The sequence below is a fragment of the Embiotoca jacksoni genome, unplaced genomic scaffold, assembly GCF_022577435.1.
Source record: "Embiotoca jacksoni isolate LCO1_2020_lvr unplaced genomic scaffold, fEmbJac1.0.p SCAF_6, whole genome shotgun sequence".
Classification (NCBI taxonomy): Eukaryota; Metazoa; Chordata; class Actinopteri; family Embiotocidae; genus Embiotoca; species Embiotoca jacksoni.
In genome coordinates this window covers 5,278,442-5,301,113 of record NW_027185414.1, presented here as the reverse complement: position 1 = coordinate 5,301,113, position 22,672 = coordinate 5,278,442, and the positions used below count along the sequence as shown (strand labels likewise).

Here is a 22,672-nt window from a genome sequence, read left to right as displayed (position 1 = left end):
TTACCGGTTCGACCTATCCCGCTGCTCCGTTCCTGCAGAAGCACTATTACCCGTGCTGGCGTTGGCGTTTTCTGTTGAAATCTAATAGAAAGGCGCCATTACGCCACAGAAGCTAATGGCTGTGGGTGTATGCTGAAGCTGTTTGGATACCAGGCAGCGCCGGAGGTGTGTTTGCTGGGCGCCGATGGGCAACTCCTGCAGCTGCCCGCCTCAGGTGCAGGAAGAATTGAGTACTTCCTTTTACAAGATGTGTAATTATTATGGCAGACAAGGGTGTGGATTTAAACCAAATAAATATGTAGATAAGCACTATGCACACACACACACACACACACACACACACACACACACACACACACACGCACACATACACAGCTGCTTGGAAAAAGATGCCGTTGTATGTGGTATAATAAAGCAGGTTGCCAAAATGCTGTGCAGGTAGGAAGGAAGCCTTGTGGGCTTGTGGAAGAGGACTCTGACGGGAGGAATGAGGCCTCCAGGAAAGTGACAGCAAAACCATAATGAGGAATAATGAGTCCAAATTTTGCAATGCTGGGTGCCATTTCTACCCCACACACACACACACACACACACACACACACACACACACACACACACACACACACACACACACACACACACACACACACACACACACACACACATCCCCCCAACCAATTTGTATCACTAATTGACGGTATATTATATGATTTTAATTTTGACATTGAAGTACCAAATGCCGTGGAATCACCAGACTTCTCTGCTCATCAGCAGAACTAGTAGAAGTTATATTATAAGTAGGGTATTCATATTAAAGTTTCATCAGCACGATAAATGCCCAGAACGGTGACGACATTTGTTTCTGAGCAGCTGTAAAGACTCTGTCAGCTTCTCGCCTTGGCAGCTCGCTGGATGAAAAACAATGACACTGGGGGTCACAAACGTTCACAGAGGCACTCTATTAAAGTTTCTCTTCGTCTTTCTGGGACATCTATATAAAACATGAAGCTGCACTCTTTCCCCAGAAGAGCCTTCGATTTTAATCAGACCTGCTCTTCAGACAGCCCGTTTCCTGCCGCTCATACTTAGCAGGCGCCACATCAGGTGCACGGGGACCGGCGTCGGCGGCACTGGAACGGAGCCTGTGATGGCTAAATGATGTCAAAAATGGGCCCATTAATGTCAATTTGAGATCAAGGGGCCAATTCAAGAGTGTGAACCTCTGCTGTAAATGTGCTTTCTAATCTCCTCCATCTGCATATCTGCTGTGGCCCCCTTGGTGCGTTCCTTTTCTTGCAAGTGAAATGTGTCACTGCTCATATGAGGATTTATGTGAAGACTGACAGCTCAGAATACGGCACATGTCTTCAGAGCAGTGGGATCCGTCGTGCTGCCTTTTGGTGCCTGTTAGCGCGCACACGGCCCTCTTGTGTTATTCAGTGCCGTGCTATTTTGCTAGCCTACTCTTTCTCCCTAATTAGGCCATTTGCAGGATGCGTTCTCCTTACTGTGGTCATTTATGTTCAATACCACTCTGAACTGATAGGCTTTTTGTTAACTGGTTGTTCCTATTTAGAACGTTTTGCAAAGACATCAAAGGGTGGACCACGAGCCTCATTTGGCAACTTCTCCCAGCTATCCATCGGCTGCAAAACACCCCGGTGCCTTGATTATTAACTCAGTCACCACCCTCTCATTCAACTTGAATTAAAAATTAAAAACCAGCAGAAATGACAGTGCCACACCATTGAAAGTAAAATGTGTAAAACCAACAAGGGCTCATTAGTGAGTAGTTCAGAAGACAAGCATTCTGACTAGAGACTCATTACACTTCTCCTATTTTAACTCTAATTGGGTTCATTTTATATATGAAACGCCTTGAATATTTAATGTTGAAAAAGTTCTACTTCTGATACTTTATGTAGCCAAAGATACTTGGCCTGTGTTAATTGTCCAGGTTATCGGGGAAGCCATTAGTGGTTTCTTAGTCTTTTGTGTTCTCTGTATGGAAATCATCAGAGAAGAAAGACATTGAACACACTGCTTGGTGGATTATTGATTGGATCTGGATCTTCAGTCAAATAATGCTGATTTAATAATCACAACAACAACAAAACCATCATTTGGTTTATCATTATATAGGCTGCTGATGTACTATTCTGATTGTAGAAAATAGGGAATTCTAATCATTTAATAGATAATAATTGGCAATATGTGAAAAAAAATGTTGTTACCCTTGATGGTGTTGCCAACTCAAGCTACAAAGACCCACCTAACAAAGCCTTTGTAGTATTTAACAACTTGCTCAGCTAGCCAGGCTTAGAGCATTTTAATTAAACAGATTAAAAACAATGTTATGGTTTCTTCCTCTGGTTGCCTTCACACAATCTTTTGTTTCTCTCAGGTTGTAAAAGAAAGCGAGAGGGGAAACAAAAGCAAGATTGTGTTTCCAGGCAGGAAAGTTTGAAGTTTTTTGTTTGGAAGCGAGGTTCCGGGTGCAGCCGACTGTTTAGCTTGGTGACCCTGTGACTGTCTTCTGAGGAATTGTATGAGCAGCCCTGCAGAATAGCGCTCCAGGGTCGGCTTTCATCTTAGCAGTAACCTGTGGACTTTGAAACTCAGGGCGATGGAATTGCAGCTTTGTCAGTACACTACTAATTAGAAAATTCCTGACCTCGAGCAAGATGTTTTAATTATGTGTTGTGTCAACGAGTTTGCAGATTTAATCCACCGTTGATACACACTCAAGTGTGCAAACTGTGTCGCATGTTGTAGTAGATCAAGTGGAATGGAGCAGGGGCTTTTTTTTTTTCTATCTTTCCTTCCCCATGTAACCTCACGCCTTTTCTGCACCGTCTTCGTTAGGAGCCATCACATGCTTAAGTAGCCAAATTAGACGTGGAGTTAATGTGTTAGCTCGTGAAAAAGCTGGTCTGATTTGCCTTGGTTTGTGCGAGGCTGAACAATGTGACAGTATTATGCTGGGTGTGAGCTCTCTGTTGCAGTGAGTCAGTGTGAGGGAAGGCAGGAAGGGGTTAAACAGAAATTGAGCGGGGATGCTGGGGGCAGCAGTGCTGCAGAACATAGCAGTGTTCGTGCGAAGGCAAGTCATTTCCCGAAACACTGCAGACACATGGCCTGCGGCGCTCTAAAACCTTTGGAGACCAAAATGGCTTGCAGGAGTTAGAAGTAATAAGGTGTTTTTTTTGCCTTCTTTCTCCTTGACTGAAATTCTGCACGGTTGCTATGCATTGCCATGGAGCTGTGTAGCTGTTTTTATGGTTTATGTGGGTATTAAGATGCTCTGCAACTGGCCATTTTTGAGATTTGTTGTTGTTTAGTTGTGAAGCAAATGGAAGTTGTTTGTTTTGAAAGTAATTCCCTCATTTTTTTTTTGCCATAATGAGAATGCTAGACCTCACTCTCATCGCTTTGTATTTATCCTCTTTATTCTTTCAGCTTTTTCTATTCTGCCGTTAACAAAATGACGAATTAACAAAAGCCTGTTTGAGACAAGAAAAGAAACAGATACAGAGAATGTGATTCACTCACCTTCGTTTCAGTGACAATGGCAGCCTCTTGTTCGGGCTTTTCTACAGAGAGGAAACCTGTGATAGGAACAAAGGCCATCTGTGTCGGTGCATGAACATAAAGCTGTAGTATTAGTCCATTCTGACCTCTGTGATTATTGGTGGACTCAACCAAAACCCTTTTCATCCTCTCCCCTGGTTCTGTTAATCTTGGCTGCCTTGTCTGCTTCAAAGAGAGGCTCCGGCATATAATCTGGCTATGTACATCTGTGAATTATTATTCTAATTCTTTATACGTTTATTAGAGCTGAATAAACTCCACATCAAATACATCACTCGGGCAATGTCAGAAAGCCTGGGGCAAATCAGCCGACATCTGTTAACTCTTTCAAAATGGCCTCATCCAGCATGTCTGTGGGCGTAGAGGAGCGAGGAGAAGGGAGAGAGGCGAGAGAGGGAGAGAGAAAGTCTCTGTTGCTGATTAATGGCGGCCGTTGGAGAGGCGTTTCAGGCCGAGTGCGGAGATGAAGCGGGGCCGCACTCCCACGGCTGGGCTACACACTGTAAACACTGCGAAGGGACGAGGCAGCGTTCCCCGGCTGAAATGCGGCGTGGAAGAAAACATGTGGGAAAGCTTTGGTTCCTGGCACGTAGTCAGTCAACCAGGCAGGCAGTCAGTCAGTCCTTCAGTCAGTAAATTAGTCAGTCAGTGAGTCAGTCAGGCCTTCAGCCACTCAGCCAGCTCCTCTGCTAGTCTGTCAGTCAGAAAATCTCAGAGTCCTTCAGTCAGACAGCATGCATGGTCAGGTACTCGTAACGAGACGACGCCAATCAGGAGAATCTGACAGCCACTTTAAAGGATCTACCTGCCAACTGCACCTTTAAAATACAACCGGACCACCAGATCACGGCATCACCTGCCAGGGTGGCCACGATCAGAGACTAACTTCATCAATATTTGAATCATAAATGCTGTTAATTTCCACCTTGGCTGTAACTTTTAAAAAACAGCACCTGGTTCAGCTTTGGCTTCACTTCTTTGTTTAGCTTGTCAACAGTCTGTCTCTGTTGTGCTATATATGTCCTCCTCGCCTGAAGCGCAGACATCAGAGTTTAAACGGATTTTTCAGCATCAAAGTAATAACAACAATAGAGTAATGTTGCATTATGAACAGCTTATCTGTGAGACTTTATCCTCCGACATGAATGCTGAGCAATGCTTCCCCCCCCCCGTGTTGCAGTCGTAGTTAACAATGTGTTCGCTGGTGTGTTGTCACATACCGGTACATACAGCGCGCCCTCTCTCACCGCTCACTTCTGCCGCGAAGGAGCTGAGTGCTGAGGCAGCAGGTCGGACCGCGCAGGGGCCGAGCAGCTCTCTGTGTGCCTGGCAAAGTGGGCCATTAACCCATCGCCCTGAGGTGTGACCCGGGCCAAATCCAATATTGGCTCCGGCATCAAGGCACAGGTGCCACTCAGGGTTCAAAGCCACAGATCAGCAAGAAACCCACTGCCGCTGCTGCCCCTCCACCCCCCCACACCTCCCCCCGCTTCCCCTTCTTCTTAAACACTAAAGGGCTGAATGTAAATGCAGAGTGGAGACACCTACAAGCACTGCTGCTGCCACGGCACAACGGGAGACAAGGAGTCAAACACCAAGGAAGGCAGGGAGAGACGGAGGTAGAGGGTGAAAACACACAATTAAAAAGTACATTTGGCAAAATTGGAATTAATTTCAGTTCTGTTGAGGTTGATGAAAACATTGTTGGTCATTGGAGCTCAGCTTGAAGAACATAAAACTGTGACCTGCTAACTCTATTGAAATATTATAAATCTTTTATATACCTGCGATTTACATAGACAGTGATTGAATGTCAAAACACATCAGCCTCATCTTTTCAGTGAAATCTGTCCCCGCTGTGACAATTTTACATGTTGGATTTAAACGACACAGTGATACAAAATACTCAAAGTACAGAATAATCCCAGACCTAAATTTTATGTTTTCATTAATCAATCAATTTATTTAAAGTGCAGAATCACCGAGCAACATGTTCCCAATACACGTTATAATTACAAAGAATGCAAAGACCAGACCATACGGCACATAAATAAAATATTAACTGTTCAAATGTGGCAACCACATTAAAACATCAATATTAAAGAACTCTAATGCAATAGATGCACACAAATGCACGGGGTGTGAAAGAGTAGAGGCCGAGGTGTTAAGTGCATCATGGGAGTTCTCCCAGCAACCCAGGCCTGTAGGGATAGTTCAGGGTCACATGAAGCCCTGCTTTTAAGATTCATCAAATTAAGTTTTAAGCCTGATCACAGGCTCTCTGCCTCTCTGACTTCCATCCTTTATAAGTAACTTTTTTTTTTTTCTTTTTTTTTTTTTTAAAGTTTCTTGTATATTGAGTTTATTTACACAAGGCATTGCTGACATTTTAAATAATTTGCCTGATTGGTTCGTCACCAAGCAAGAATTTGTGAAATTTGTCTGGTATTTTTGTGCTTCTCTTTCATTCTGTTGTATTGTTTTCCACATACTTTATTATATTAATTGTTAGGTACACAAAGCAGATACACGATCTCTGTTTCTGCTTTTGTGTGCATCACGTTTGAGCTGGAAACCTCAAGGAGTGTAAAATAATGTGTCTGGCCCATTGGCGCATTGTCATGTATGTCAACAGAATGACGCTACCGACCAGAGCCGGCAAAGAGGCCTTTTTGCAGACAAGCTTTTAAATCCTCTCTCCTCTCCTCTCCTCTCCTCTCCTCTCCTCTCCTCTCCTCTCCTCTCCTCTCCTCTCCTCTCCTCTCCTCAGGTTCTTTCCACTCTCTTCTGTTTTTCTGTCTGTCCCCGGCTCCAAACAAGTCAAATGTCTGAAGAGATGTATCGAAGTATCCCTGCGCGTTCTGTACGATGGATATGTCATATGACATAATGCCTCGGAGCAGCCATCACAGATAAAATGACAGATGCTGTTTTTTGCCTCGTGGATCTTTTGTGGCCGGGCTGATTTTGAGACTTTCCTTTTTGCTCTGCCCCTCTCTATCTCTCTCTTTGTGACTCCTTGCTTTTTCCTCCTCTTCCCACGATTTCCTTTCATCCACCATGACCTTACAAAGCCTGCCATTTTGTTTTTTTTATTGAATTTCAAACACAGTTACTGTGTAATTGCTGGCGACAAGGAAAGCATGGTGGTTGATGTCTCACTTTCCTTTCTAACTGACACTCAGCCATCTGCTTTGTTTAGCGTTGGTGTTTACCCCGCCCATCCTATCTCCCTCCTCCACAACATGACTTGCTACGTGTACTGGCGAGAGCGATCGGTCTCCATAGATACCGACAACAACATACCGGTGTTTGGGTTGTTGACATTCTTTATGTGGAGGGCATATAAAGGCAGAGGGAACAGGTGAGTGACTTCCTGGACAAGCACTGACCTTTCCGCCTGTGTTTCGATCACTTCAGGCTGCCCTTGTCCCTGAAGGGAGTGAGGCATTCTGGGAGTCGCATGGGCGGCACTGTCTGTCTATACTCGCTGTCTTCCTCCTCCCGACCATCAGCCACTGTGACCACGGCACCACCCCAGTACCGACCGCCCGCCCGTGGCTACTTCCGCCCGTCCGTCCAGGTGGATGGATGGCTTTGATTGGTAAAATCTGTGTCCCTGTCGCCGGCTGTACGAGTGAGTGGCAGTAATTGGCATAGCAGTAGGCAGGCTCATCTTTCACATGTGGTCCGCGATGATTGACCTGATTAGGCCAGGTTTGCTCCCCTGAAGTGAGGGTCCAGTTCGCCCCCAGGGCGCAGAGGAGCCGGCCGTACCCGCGTGCCCCTCGACTAGCAGCCGAGAGACGACAGATACGGTCGTGGTAAGTTGGCAGGAGCGGTGGCCTGGCTAGTCTCACTCATCATCCAACCTCCAGGGGTCAGAGAGTGTACTGAGGGAAATTTGAGACAACGCATCGCCGTACAGTGTACACAAACACAAGCATTTGAGGGGGCGGGTGCTGGAGGGACTTGGGTTCGGTTCTTGTAAATTCATACCCGTCATATGTTTGCAATTAAGGCCTGTCTGTACTGTGTGTTTACAGAGTGGTGCAATCAATGTAATTGTGAGAGGGTGTTCCTGACTGAAATGTCTGTCTTACTTCTCTCTGCCTGGGTTCAAGTGGGCACTCGCTGGATTTGTTTCCCACTGTTTCTCATTTCCAAATGTAAATGCATCTCTTGATTTGTATCAGCCTCTGTATACACTCCCTCTCTTTTTTACCGTTCTCATTTTTCCTGGATCAAATACAAACAACAAGGGCTCCGTTTCAGAGTGGGACGTCAGCTCAGATCCATGTCAGAAGCGTTGTGTATTTAGAAGGAAAATCTGTTCATATTCCAGGCGATGTAAAGAGCCATAAAACACACTTAAATTCAAATGATGCTTTCCCTGGCTGGTAGGAGCAGTGTTTTTCTCAGCGTCATGTTTGTTTGGTTTGAAAAAAATTTCAGAACACTGGTCTGCACCTGAAGATCTGGACGTTATTAGTGCGTCTTTTTGATCTCACTCGTGCTCCACAAGAGGCATTATTTCTCTTAATTGGAGGTATATACTTGGTATACTTGGTTCAAGGCTACAACATTCCTTACTATTGATACTGTCAATGTGTTTGCCATTCAGCAAGGATGACTTCATTTAGTGAATTGGAAACGTAGTATTGCTTGCTCTTGTGTTTCACCATGGAAACTATCCTTTGGCTGCGACACTGAGACAACAGTCTTTTTCCTTCCAGAAAAACAAACAAACTGTAAAACACACATGTGTAAAGGAAAGAATAGCATCACTGAAACCTAAACAACTTACCAGTCAATTAATGTTAAAATAAAAGCATATAAATAAAAGCAAATGAAGACAAGTCAGAGCACTTAGGTTTTCCTGCGATGGCCTCAGGACATTGGGGGGGGGGGGGGGGGGTTCGACACTGCGAGGTCACTTCAACAGCAGTGATAGCCGCCGTTGATTTAATCAACCACATTTGCCAGTTGAAAGCTCAAAGCCAAAATATTCCTTTCTGCCCCTCGTTAGCTGTGGGACTACGACGCAGCTCTGGGAAAGTATGGAAAATCGGTTTCATCATCTCCATGTCTGGAAGAACTTTGGAATTGGACAGAAACAAAACGATGCATCCACAGCCATGTTGGCTGCTCTGAGAGGCTACGCTTAGCATTTAGCTCAAAGCAGCGCTCTGCCTAACATCAACATGGGAATATGCAAACAACAACAATGCTAACATGCAAAAGAAAAGGCATAATGGTCCCCATGTACATTGTCTTAGTTTAGCGTTTAGCACAATAACGTGTTAATTTCCACTTTACCAAAGCACAGTTGAGGCTGATGGGAATTTTACTAGTTTTCCAAGTATTTGGTCATAAACCAGAGTACTGATGGTAGATTACCAATGTAGTTATAATTAATCTTGTGTGGAACATGAATGTCTGTACCAAATTAATGACAATTCACCCAACACATATATATTTCACAGATATTGGATATTTATGACTTTAGAGAAATATCTTTTCCGTGGTGCCACTAAAGGAAAAGTCAGGGGATAACTAAAGTAATTTGGATGCATTCTGAAGGGCACAAAAATGTCTGTACAAAAGTTCATGACAATCCATCAAGTAGCCGTTCAGATATTTTGGTCTGGACCAAAATGGTGGACCAACCAACTGACCGACCTTCACTTGCATCCCTAGAGCCGTGCTGCTAGCATGGATAAATCTGTCACTATGTTCTGGCATCGTAGCTATACATGTGGCCGGAAATTTAGGGAAATGAAAAGGAATGACATGCCTACCTACGGTTTTTTGTTGATGCAGTGAAAGTTTCTATACAGCAGGCCTTTGTCTGCTCAGCCATAGTCAGTATGTATTGTGTTTGTGAGAGTCACCCAAAGGCCTTTTCCACTACAGTAACTTACTGACCTGTAACTGAACATGCATCTGATCCTTCCCAGTTTGTAAAATACTGTTCCACTGTGTAGAAAAGCAAAGCCAGACTGACCGCCTTTGCCCTACAAGTTCTCAAAGGTTCAGGTTATAGGTCAGTGAGTTCCCCTAGTCAAAAGACATCTTGATTTTTTTTCTGCTTTTTCTCCAAAAAATATTACTTTGGCGGCTGCTGAAAACAAACAAGCAATATATTGAGTAATTGTTGTTGCATCTCAAAAGGCAATATGGAATTTTCTGACGAATGTAGATGAATTTCAGAGCCTCTTTGTGTTTCTTTAATGACAGCAGCACTCGAGCTGCATGGAGTTTCTTCAAACCTGATAACCCGTGTTATCCCAGCATGATCTGACAATGTTCCAGGCAGCTTCTCGTGATGTCAGGAATGTTTGGCTTTCTCAGTCTTCATGTAAACCAGAAAGGAGGTCAGGTGACTGTGGAGGAAAGTCCATGACAGTCAGCACTCCCTGGTCTTCTTTGATCTTAAAGTAGTTCTTCAAAGTTTGGAGGTGTGTTTGGGGTAAAGTATGTCTAAAGAATTAAATCCTTGGTCAGGGTGGAGTCGATGTAGCCCAACTCCACAGTCCAACTCCAGATTAGACAAAACTCCTCTGGACTTCATCTCCTTACAGATATCCTTCTGTTTCTGGTAGAAACCTCAAACTTGGACTCATCAGTGAAATGTTTAGCCTCCCCAAAGCATTTGGCCTTGTTTACCCGCCTAAGAAGTGGTTTAGAGAAAGTACTCGTCCTCTGAGACCACAACTTGACAGCCTTCTTTTGACAGGACTTTTGCTGATTGGATTCTTGCGTTCTTATTAGGAAATCCTGTATCTGTGATGAATTTGCTTTTCTACGTCTTAGTCAACAAACCTTGATGTGTTGATCTTGATCTTCTACTGGTGTGGTCACTTTTGTTCTGCCTGATGTGTGCTTTGGACACCAGTTTCCCCAAAGTGTTTCAAAGTGCTTCCTTAGAAACCTTCGGTGTTGCAACAACTTGACACAGAGAAAACCCGTCTTTAATAAGAACAGTCTGACCTCTGACGCTTTCGCTTCTGATACCATGTTTCACAACACTACTTAGTCAGTAATGTTCTGCTGGAAACTTGAAGCACAGCCATATTTATTACAGATGAATAATGGCTGCAGGTTGATTTACTTGAACAAGCCTCGATCAAATCCAGTGTCATCTGCTTCAATGGATGGATGACTTCACAAGTTCATTACCACTAATTTGCCTAAATTTGAAAAAAAGCTTTGAACCTAGAAATGGCACAGACTCTTAAATAGTTCACGTGTTTTTAAATGTTTCTAAATCCTCAAACTTTCGACATATATCCAGGTTCAATTGAAACCATGATAGATTTTCTACGTGACGATACAAGGTGCTTGAGAACTATGGAACGGTTTAACAAATTCTGTACGAGTGCCTCCGTCTCACCTCTGGCCCTCTCCCTTGTTTCCAGGTTTCCGGCAGCACGGCGGGCTCCCCGGCCAGCTCCTCCGCCCCGTCCACCTCATCTCGCCAGTACACGCGGCAACGCATCACCCGCGTAAACCTCAGGGACTTAATTTTCTACATGGAGCAGGAGAGAGAGACCGCCCACTCCCTCCTCCTTTACCGTGCCCTGCTCAAGTAGCCTCTGCTCCGCTCAGCGCCCACCTCAACCTCCTCCTCCTCTTCCTCCTCCTCCTTCCCAGCCACGTGCCTTCAGATCAGGTCTAATGTTTCAGCTCTGTGTCTCCATATGTACTGTAGTGATGTTTGATGTAGCTTTTAATAACAAGAAAGAGACAGAAAGAAAGATACAAAAATAAGCCTGTTGTTCTGTGTCTTCTCCGTTGAGCTTCACGTTGTGTTGTGAGATTCTTCAGTTTAAAGGCCATATCATTTTCTTTGTGTTGAAGTTGGATTCGTTAGAAGAACGATGTGTTTCAGGTCGCGTGACTTGACCCAGAACTTGTTCCATGTATACTGGGTAGCTATTTATTTGACATTGTTTGCAGAAGCTTCAACGTACCTCCTAAAAGTAAGCATTACTTTGGTTTAGAGAATTATATTCACACCTCGATACAGCCTACAATATTCTCTGAGCTATTTGTTGAACACAGTTCAATGAATGTAGTGTAGCTGAACTTAATAAATGAGACTTTACAGATTTCTACACCAACACATCTGTTGGAAACTTTCAGATTCCAGATAACAGCATCATGTCCGATTTCCTTCCCGTACATGTAAATAGTTCTGTTTGAATTATTTTACGGCATGTATATTTTTTATCACATGTAAGCTTTGTAAGAAAAAGGAGTAATCCATGTGTCAGTAATATGAAACCCGATGTTTTGTAAAACCATGTGCTTTGAAAGAGTCGAATTGAGACAGTTTATTCTGTAGAGTTTTATAGAAGGGAGATTCCTCCCGACCTTTCTGCTGAAGGTCATGAAACAAAACCACGGTCGGCTCTACGTGACACCAGTTTCTGATTGGTCACCCTTGTTGAATGAGGTAGTATTTTGTTTTGAAAACCTCACATAATGTGAACATTGTTTTTAGTATTTTGTGTCCTCACACCGGTTTAAGAAGTTTTGGTGGTACTCTAGGTGGGGTTTGACTGGGAAGAGTGAAAACAGACATTCCTTTATCTTTCACTGCTCATTAGTGAGATTTAAACAAATAAGTTGAAACTAACTTAAAGGGAACACCACCCCCCCCCCCCCCCACACACACACACTTTGATAATGACTGACAACGGTTAACCATGAAGCACTTATACTTGCTCCAACATTGGGTATCACAGCTGTAAAGTAACGATGAACTGTGGAAGAAAGCAGTTTGATGACTCCGGCCTGAAACTGACGTATATGTTTTTCTTTGTTTTGTCTTCCCTTTGTTTCACTTATTGAAAAGAGCTAATGGACAAAAACACCTACTTTTTACATGTCGTCTTGCACTCTCGCCTTGTTACTTTTTTTTAATTTTTTACAAGTCCTCATTGTATTATGTAATATTGTCCATTTTGTTTTTTTGTTTGTTTTTTCTATTTAACTAGATATCTTGGCCTCTATGCAGCTTTTCTTGTCATATTGAAATTTATTTAAATATGGGTGACATTTGAAACAATTGTTGTGCAAATTGTGTACATTTTGACAGCACTTTTTTTAAGTATCTATTTTACCTGACAACTGAAAGCTGTCACTGTATTATAGCAGAGAAACGACTCTTTAAGGTAGTAAACTGTATTGCCATTTTCTGTCAAAAAGACACTTATTTTTAACAATTAATATATTTCTTTGTCTTCTTTTCTTTGGGATTGGCTTTTATGCTTAACACATTTTCTTAGATTTTATCCCCAAAATACCACATTTAAAAAAAACAAGCACAACAATACCTATTGTGGTGATTTCAAAGGATTTTATTAATAATTTCTATGGTTTCTGGTGGCTTCACAGGAGGACATTTCTACTTCTTCAGCTTTTTAGCCAAAATATTAGAACAATATTCCTGATATAAACAGATGGGGGAAATAACATTTCAATGTAAGGATGATTTGTAAATATTGTTTACAAAACTATGTGTTTATTAGAACCACGTTATTTTTGGTAAACTATTGTACATATCTTGACAATTTCCTGTTTGTGTGAAAAAAACAATACTTATGTATTTGTACCTATTTTGTAAAGGAATAAATAAGCTGTTTACTAAACTGAGCAGATGCTGACTTTGATCAATTCTTTTTTTTCCACTCTAACACATTAAAATGTCTGTAGGTAGGATTCTTTAAAAAAAAAAATGTAAACCTGACTCTGAAATGACTTAATAACTAAGCAACGTGCTCCCTCCTCTTCATCCTCTGGAAGACTAAGCTATGTTATGTTTTTGCATATTTACCAAAGTCAACTGCTAATTCAGCTGGCTTCATTTCCATTTCTTACATTGCACATGCTAAGTACAAACTGAGTCAAGGCGCTGCTGCTCAACTATGAAAAGTCCCCCTAGGTTTCTGCTGCTAATTAAGCAGAAGCATTTTTGAAAAGACCAAAACGTTTAACTCAGTGCAAAATATTGGGGTTTGGGAGCGTATTGGTTTTTTGCAAGATCTCGGCCTCTGCCTCTGCCTCAATCCCTCTGGAGCTTCAGACTGCTGAGCTGGATTCAGCCCTGAAGACGACCTTCCCCCTTTGCAAAAATGAACAGGGCGCACACACACACACACACACACACACACACACGCACACGCACACGCACACGCACACGCACACACACACACACGCACACGCACACGCACATGTACACTAGGCTGGTAAGGTTTATCATGTTTCATCAGTTCAATTAGAGGACACAGACTTCAACTTATTAAACACTTCAACCACGAACACACTTAAACGTTTCAATCTGACATCATCTGCAATAAAACCCTCGCCCTGTCCTGTTTTTTAAGGAACGACATGAGAACAATGAGACACACGTCAGGTATACAGTACATCCTTTTATTATCGCAAATATGCAAGAAAAATCAAATGGACACACTGTAAATGAACACATGCCCTTTAATACCACAGTCTAATTGTTTTAAACACTTTAAATAATATACATTTGCACCTCATTATACCCTTTGAAATGTTTTAATCCATATGTACATAATGTAATGCTTTGAATTATTTTCCTTTTTTTCGTGAAGAGGACTAAGAGGTCTCTTAAAAACATGAGGGTCCCATAAAACCCAGAGTCCTGATAATTCAATATACAATAACTGTACAACTGACTCGCCTCAGAAGTGGGGTGATTGCCATGTGGACCGGCTGAACACTGACCAGTGCTTCGTCTGAAAGGATGACATGTGAGCATGTCCTTGGAAGTTTCCAGTCCTGTCGAGTTTGTGTAGCTCTGTAGTTAACCTGCTGAGTCAAAAGGGGAGTCCCGGGTTTGGTTATTGCAATCCGAAACACTCATACCTGTTTTCTTTGTTCCTTTTTCTCACTTTTATTTGCAAGTTGGAATGGTCATTAATATTTTTAGACAAGAGCACGACCTCCTTAGCTCCTGAAAGTTGTTAAAAGCCCATTAAATAATTTCAAAACGCCACATCAGTGAACAATTTTTTTGATTCTTGTAGGTGTGGCTTTTTCACCCTATCTTTCCTCAAGAAGTAACTCAAATGAGTTTCCACACCTGATACCGGGTGGATCAAAGATGTTGTGATCAGCAGAGTCGAGCTGCACAGCGCAGTATGTTCTGAGTATTTTGACTCATCAGTTTGTTTGGTTCGCTGTGGTGTGGTCCAGTGAGCTTCGGCGCAGGAGGGCGTTTTGAAAACGGAGCATATAGGGGGTGGAGGGGGTGACACGGCAGCAGGGGGTGCAGCCCGAGTTTCTACTGGCACCACTGAGCTGGGAGCCTTGAGGGAGGCGGAGGGGGGCGAGGAGCTCTGTGAAGAGCCCGACATGCCTCGGCACATGAAAGGCCTGGTTGACCATTCCCTTTGAGGCGACTGGATGCAAAGGCGCAGGCCACTGGCAGGTCAGAACAAAGATGGGCTGGATCGTGAGCGAGACCCCCGAGGGAAGACGGATAAGGACTTGGAGCTACACTTACGCCGAGCCGGTCGTTATCCACTCATCGGCCTTGTTTAATCAGTGGCATCCAAACAGAGCTGACACTCTACTGGTCAGAACAACTACGGCCCATTTTTAATGGACGACTAAAAGCAACCCCATTCTAACTCAAACAACTGCCAGCACCCACAAAGATCAGAATGGGCTTCTTCTTCTTTTTTTTTTTTTTTTCCTCAGTCTTTTGGAATGGAAGAAACAGCATCTGTAAGTTACACACAAATATAAAGCACAAAAAACTTGGCCTTTCTTCTTTCTGTCTTTGATCCAGAAATGTTGAGAATAAGACCAAAAGAATGAGAGCAGGATAGAGTAAATGCCGCCCACTCGCCTCTTTTGTGAATAACATGCTGATGCTGGGAGTACAGTTCACTTTGGGTTCTGCCATACATACATGTAAAGAACCGCTGAAATAATCTTGGCTTAGAAGTGACAATATTGAAAGAGAGACTCTCAAAGTTGGTGTGAAGGTACTGTGAGCTGTTCCCAGCAAAACTGTCAAGACTGGCAGCCTGGAGGATCAAATGTTGGACCCCTTCATGCCGTTTTGAATGATGCATTGTGTCTTCTTTTGGCTATAAACTGCAAAAGGAACGTCATTGTGTTCGTACAATCAACAAAACAGGCACCTTGTCTACTTTTGGTACCCGGACTGTTTGTTCTGTTGGAAGTTTTTTTTTTTTTTTTTTCCTGTTTCTGAAATTTTGATGTCACACTAGGCTAAAACATAAGATAAACTGATGGACTGCGGCGCTGCACACTGGCAGGGCCGCTCTGTAAGGAAACGTTTAAGTGCAAAGTAACATTTAAAGTACATCTCTTGCTGATCATGAGACACACTGGTAAACGTCAGCTCTCCCCCGCCGGTCCTAAAGTCTTTAACATTCTCACTCGACAAAACTGCAATACACTTTGAGCTTGTGCAATTTTGACATGAATTTTAAAATTCACATACGCTCTTAAACTTGTGCTAAACACGAACAAATGTTTGGTGCTTGTGCGAGAGAATCCGATCAGAGACCCGAGATATGTTTCATAGCTAATAAGCAGAAATTCTAGAGCACTTTTTTGTATGTGTGCTATACATTTGACTATAAACAATGTTGAAACATCCAGGTTTTTCTTCCATTCCCCGTTTGAACAATGGGACTTTTTTCCGGCTCCGAATGCATTGCCAGTCAGATCGCTTTAGCCACATAGCCTGCAGACATCTGAGTTTCTGCACCTACTGCCAAGAAACGCTCCCTCACAAGCTCTCAAAGCCTAATGAATACAATGTTCATACATCCTTCATATTGGAGAAAGGAAAAAAGAGAGATTAAAAATAATCCTATTAATAATAATTGTTTACACCATGTCATGATAAAAACAGCAAAAGGAGCAAGAAGAACATACTTTAGAGACAACAATGAAAAATTGTAATAAACAATCAGTTTGGCAAATGATGCTGTGTTCGTCGAGGCCCCGGCTTCTTCAGCCAGGCCTGCGGGTCGGGGGGGTCACGGGGTCTCGGGGCACTCATAAGATTAGATTATGTCCTCTTCTTGTCATCCTTTTAAACATCCGGTCTGCCAAAACGTCCTCGTCCCACAGCAGGCCACACTTGTCACCAGTCAGACACGACACCGGGCAACACACCGACACGCGAGTGGATGGTACACTTGCTGGAAGAAGGGCAGAGGAGTGAGGTGTGTGTACGCTGAGGGGTGGACAGGATGGACACACTCTTCATAAGAAGGTGAGGGAAATATCAACCAGTCACTTGAGCTAAAACGGCGAGCTGTGAGCCGCTGTTGCGTCCATTTGTCGTTGTTTTTATCACAGTCCCAGATTCTTTGGGCGTTATTTAACATAATCAAAAACTTTTGTTGCTGATGCTTTTCTTTTTTTTTTTTTTTTCCTGTGTTTGGTTCTACATTCCCCTTTAGAGTTCTGCAGAGTTGGCGAGGTTAACAGGCCTCTGCTAATACTTCAGTATGTTGGGGGCGGTTGTGGTCCTGTCGGGGCAGGGAGGGAGGGAGGGAGGGGGTGGGGTGGAGGGGTGGGGTGGGCTGGTGTGAGAAGATGGAGGGAGTGTTGGAGGGATGGTTGGGTGTGTGTGTGTGTGGGGAGGGGGGGGGGGGGTGTTGGCAGTCCCTCTTCCCAGAATGCTCTAGTCCAGGGGTTCCTGTTTTATCCTGATGGGCGTGTTGAGGGAGAGACTCCGCCGGTCCTCGCGACACAACACGTACTCGCTGAACTGGGATGAGTCCACGCCGCCGCCGCATGACGCCGCCACACTGAAGCCTTTCTGGAAAAGACGCTCCAGAACCTGCACAGAGGAAGAGGAGGCAGTTATAACAAAAGTAGTCAATAGGGATGAATCTAATTGAGACATTTTAAAAGATAGAGTTGCAGGTTCAGGGAAAAGTTCAACTTATTAGGAAAATGTGCTTTTCATACCGAATTAGAGGAGAAACGTGAGGCCCCTTTATATTAGCCGGCTAAGGTAGCTTAGCATTAAAATTGGAAAGAGGGCGAAACAGCTCGCCTGGCTACTGTATATGTAGATACAAGAAATTTCACCTCTAAAGCTCACTAAGTAGCACATTATATCTCGATTGTTTAATCTGCACAAAAAACAGAGTTTAAAAATAACAAATCCATGTTTTAAAAGGGATTACGCTGGATTCTGGTCAGTTGCCAAGTCTCCACAATAGACTCCAGGAAGGTACGAGGCAGATTTGTAGTTCAGCACATAAACTATTGTAAAACTGATTTGTTGATTTTACACTTGGGTTTTTGTACTGATTTAAAGATACAAACGATGACATTTTATTAAGTGACTTTTATTAGCTTAATATTTAGCATATGGACACCAGAAGGGGATCGATCTTATTGCCTAACTCCCAGAAAGCATTTTCCCCTTAAATTTTAGCTCATATTTTTAGTGTAATAAAAGATTTTTCTACGTGAAATTTGTGCTTTCCCAGACCAGTTCTTTCCTGCATAAAAATAAGATTGACCTTGCGGAAAGTTTAGTGACATCTCCTTACTTGTGAACTTTGCAGTGCTTTTTCACTAAACGATCAGCAGCAGCACATGTAAGTAAATCTTAGCTCGGTATCACTTTTTGATATCCATCCGTCCACTCGCCTGACATCAACCTCAGATCTTCATCAGTCACAACATGCAGCATGTGTCATTAACCCACCAATCACACAAAGTGATGGAATAAAACCAGAGGGCACTCCCACATCACACCACCTCTGCAATATTCATGCCGCCTGTGCTGGATTGGCTACTGAACCGAGGGCATGAGCTCAAAGGGATGAGAGGAGCGGAGTGTGAGTGAGGTGTGTTAGTGGGGCTCAGCGTGGTGATTACTGGAGCTCCTAATTTGAGTAATGAGGCCGGGGTGAGAGGAGAAGTGAGGTCCGTGAGCGAAAGAGAGAGCGACGTGCGGGGAATGAGGATCGGGGAGTTAAGGGTGATCTGTGTGAGGACAAAATGTTGGGAGCTGCTTGGAGGGAACAGGAGCGGGAGAGGGGCAGGGGGAGGAGGGGGAGGAGGAGGGAGAGGAGAGGGGGTGTTAGCCCCTCAGTCGGCGCATCGATACGCACGCTAGTCCAAACAGAGATACGCTCAGACACAAACACGTGAACTCCAAGATCACTTTTCTCTCCTCATCTGCTGTAAATCCATGTGGGATGTTTTTTCTTTTTTTTGAGGGGGTATATATCTAAATCCACGGGAGATGAGTGCCGTGTATTTACTTCCTTTTAATGGAGTGTGCAGCGCATGGAAATGAAAGGTCTCGCCAAGGGCTAACCCTTTCTGTCAGATACAGAGAAGTTCATGCAAAACAGAATGGTTTCTTCAGACGCCTGTACACACACACACACACACACACACACACACACACACACACACACACACACGCACACGCACGCACACACGCACACGCACACACACACACACACACACACACACACACTGACACGTACTCTCACAGCGAAGGATGACCTCCCTAATTAAGGCTGCAGCCTCCCCTGACTGAGGAGTATCAAAACACAGAGGAGCAGATAAACACACGGGGCAGTCATGACACGTGCAACAATACAACATCCAAAATGTAACAAATGTGCACAAACTTGTTGAGCAGACCTGAAACACCATCACACTCATCCGCTTCCTAAATTAAAACTAAAATGAGGGCCGACATGCTGCTTGTAAGCAGAAAGGACCACTTGGAAAAGTTACTCCCCCACTTCCCCCCCACCTCCCCTCTTCCCCCCTTTTTCATCCTCTGGCCATACGACGACGACAAACTCTGTAATTTGTGAGACAGAAGGGGCGGCAGACAGCTGATGGTGAGGATGGCTAATTAAGAGACCTGCCCAAGCATCAAACACTCCCAAATCCATGACAGAGACGGAGGAGCCTAACGATTATGGAAATGATATTACATAGACTTCTTTGATCATTGCATCACATTGCATTTTCCCCCATCATCTCTTAACGCATGTGGGACTCTGTCATGTTCAGCAATGAATTTGGTCACAGAGGAGAATGGCCTGATCAATAAAGATAGTCTGAAAACACTTTTATCATGAATGCATGGCAACACAAAAGACTTAAGGATATTATTATAGATAGTTGTAACTGACTCAAGGATACTGTAATGACTATAAGAGGGCGTAAAAAAACTTCACGTTCGGTTTGACACAGTGAATTAGTGCCACGGGGGGATAAACAATACACTGAATAATTAAGATGTATCCAAGCAAAAGGTTTCAATGTCCAGAGGACAATGTCCTGAAATCAATCCCTGGTGACAACACAAAGTAACGTACCCTCTTAAAAAGCTAAAACATGTCTGGTTGCTCAGTTCTCCTCTACATACTTGTGACCGCAGGCTTTCAGATCCCAGCTTATGTTGTACTTCTCTGCTTATTTCTCTGCCTCACTTGAGCGAAACCATAACAAAATATTCCAACAGTGAGTTGCATGCAAGCAGTCTGATTGGTCAAAGTCTGACTCTGAACATGATGATTCCCACGAAATGAAATGAGAGGTAATTAGGAGGGTTTATTTCTTTTCATGTCCACTACTTTGAAGTCAAAGACAACCTGCTGCGACCATACTTAAACTATGTCACCACCGTTATTGTTTTCAAAGCAGGAAATCAGACTACAACAGTGCAGAGGATGGAACAACACTGAACCAAAGTTTCCTACTTCTCCCCTGAACTTCAGCGCTTCTTTGGTCTCGTCCTGCCCGTGTGATCCGAGCTGAACAAAAGCATCTCTGCGCCCTCTTCATCCCCAGCGATTCCTTTTGAACCACAATAAACCATTCTCACAGTTGTAGGGTCGCCTCGGCTGCACGGGGACCTTTTCCCTCAAACAGGCATCATTCAAGCATCAAACCATCTCGCTGAGCTGCCACTCAATCTGGGGTCGCCATGGGGATGAGGAGGGGAGACATCAGCCTCGCTCCTCTTAACCTCCCAGTCTTGTAGAAAGACGGCGAAGGCAGGAATTCAAAGTGGATGAGTCTCAGGGCTGAAAACCGGAGCACAATGCAATATTGATGGCCACCAGACACTCTCGCAACATCTCTCAGGAGGAGCTGCAAGACACTTGCTCCTGGTGGCACGAGGCTCAGAGCTGACTGATACGTATGACACACACTGTAGCATGTGATGGGCGCCACACTCAGGGGGTTGCTTTTGTTTAACTATGCACAGTCTTTAATATGTGACAAGGAGTGCTATCTGCAGTCCCCGCGTCGTATCCTCTGCTTATCGCAAGCATCTGGCATAAAACAGCCATGAAGCTCCGACTCCTTCTAATTCTCAACGCCATCTGTCAGCTTTTTTAGGAGTCACAAGCGACAAAAACACTTTTATATTCTCAGAGTACTTGCAGCAAATTATCATGTGGCTCAGATCACCATTGCAAATGAACACTTGAGGGTGTCTTTAAGTGTCATGATTCACACAGGATTTCAGTTCGGGCGACACTTGGGGGAATGCAACACTTTAACCCCGGCAGTGTAAATACACACGGAGCCAGACAGGGAACAGAGGTGTTCTGGGTTAGGTCAGTCCTCAAAGGGACTGCAAGTAGTTCATGCTAAACTGAGCACAGGAAGTTCTCACACCACCTGACAGCAACCTTTTCTTATTCATTTGAGTTCATTTGTTTCTGTCTTTATGACTCTGAAGACATGATATGTCTCATTTTTTTAAGGTATTATACATTTTATACCACTTTATACTTGTACTCCATTTATAAAGAACATTGTGAAATGTGATCTAATCTTCATATTGAACTACCAAAGAGTGTATAACATAGTTAGAATCACCTCACTGTTAAATTATTGCTTTAACAGTAGTCCTTCAGCAAATAATAATCCAATAATATAATATGCTATAACACTCAAAAGATAATTTTGTTGATAGTACTTCTTTTCCTTCAAAAGATCTAAATAAAGATGTATTTTCTTTGTGATCTTGGCACTTTTTCTAAAGTGAATGATTTTAATAGCTCTTCTACCACTAATAGCTACAATTACATAAACAGATTATATGCCAAAATATGACAAGTGAAGGATACTTTACGGCACTTTTTTCAGTTTATTTATGATTGTGCAGTTATGTGGCACTTTTTTCAATGTTAAATTTTATATGAAATTTATATCTTTTGATTAAAGTGTGAATGAACATGTGAATCATCTCATTAATTCTCTTCCTTTTTTTCTTCAGGTGTATTATTATTCGAGTCAAGTAGGTATTAGAGAGATCTACTATCTACTACCTAACCTTGATGTTTCCAACACAGACATTAAATGGGTTTTTTTTAAAGATATTTTTAGGGACCTCCTGCTGAAGCTGTCAGCAGGCAGAGTTGTGTCGTTTTTATCCTCCCCACACAGCAGATTACTCTGCTTCCTGTTGAGTCTGATGTTGTGCTGTATAGCCATACAGTCACAGAGGGAGTACCGGGACCCCAAACCACCGCCGTGTTAATGTCTGACTCGGCCACTCAGGCCACTGAGGAGCACAAGCCGAAGTGTTTGTGTGGTCTCGTCTGGTCCGATGAGCTGTGGTCTCTCTTTTTCCACCCGGCGCAAAGGATTGATGGAGTGGCAGTGCGACATGTAAGAGAGTGTTGCGACGTGTTGCGTTCCCCGCCCGGGCAGCAGGGGGACAGGGGGCCCTTCGCTACGACTACCTCCGCTGTCACATTGATGAAGGACGGATTGGCTCTTGTGTGATCTGAGTGCTTCATCATGGTGATGTATGGAGCAGCAGGCCCGGCTCCAGCGCCGGGATGCGTGTGTGTGTGTACACCTCTGTGGCTCTTTGGCTAAATGTTTTCCCTCCGTTCAGTGCCTTCGCTGCTTTCTGTTTCCCTCCGCTGGATCTACATCACAGACCAGGTGTTTTGCATTATTCCCCAAATTCCACTCATGACTTCATGGAGAATCACTTGCCAAGGTGGAGTTGTTTATTCTCACTCTCTAACAT

At 43.6% G+C, this 22,672-nt stretch overlaps 2 protein-coding genes across 6 annotated transcripts in view; one reads left to right on the top strand and one right to left on the bottom strand.

Annotated features, from left to right (window-relative positions):
* Positions 1-13,245, top strand: part of LOC138212820 (transcription initiation factor TFIID subunit 4-like) — a 91,740-nt gene extending 78,495 nt beyond the window's left edge. For all 3 annotated transcript variants that reach the window (XM_069173404.1, XM_069173403.1, XM_069173402.1), the window contains one exon: positions 11,013-13,245. In XM_069173404.1, the coding sequence (XP_069029505.1) occupies positions 11,013-11,186 (174 nt within the window). In that variant the 3' untranslated portion in view covers positions 11,187-13,245. The remainder of the gene's footprint in view (positions 1-11,012) is intronic.
* A 775-nt stretch (positions 13,246-14,020) lies between these two features.
* Positions 14,021-22,672, bottom strand: part of LOC138212945 (BTB/POZ domain-containing protein kctd15) — a 29,125-nt gene continuing 20,473 nt past the window's right edge. For all 3 annotated transcript variants that reach the window (XM_069173680.1, XM_069173679.1, XM_069173678.1), the window contains exon 5: positions 14,021-17,467. In XM_069173680.1, the coding sequence (XP_069029781.1) occupies positions 17,309-17,467 (159 nt within the window). In that variant the 3' untranslated portion in view covers positions 14,021-17,308. The remainder of the gene's footprint in view (positions 17,468-22,672) is intronic.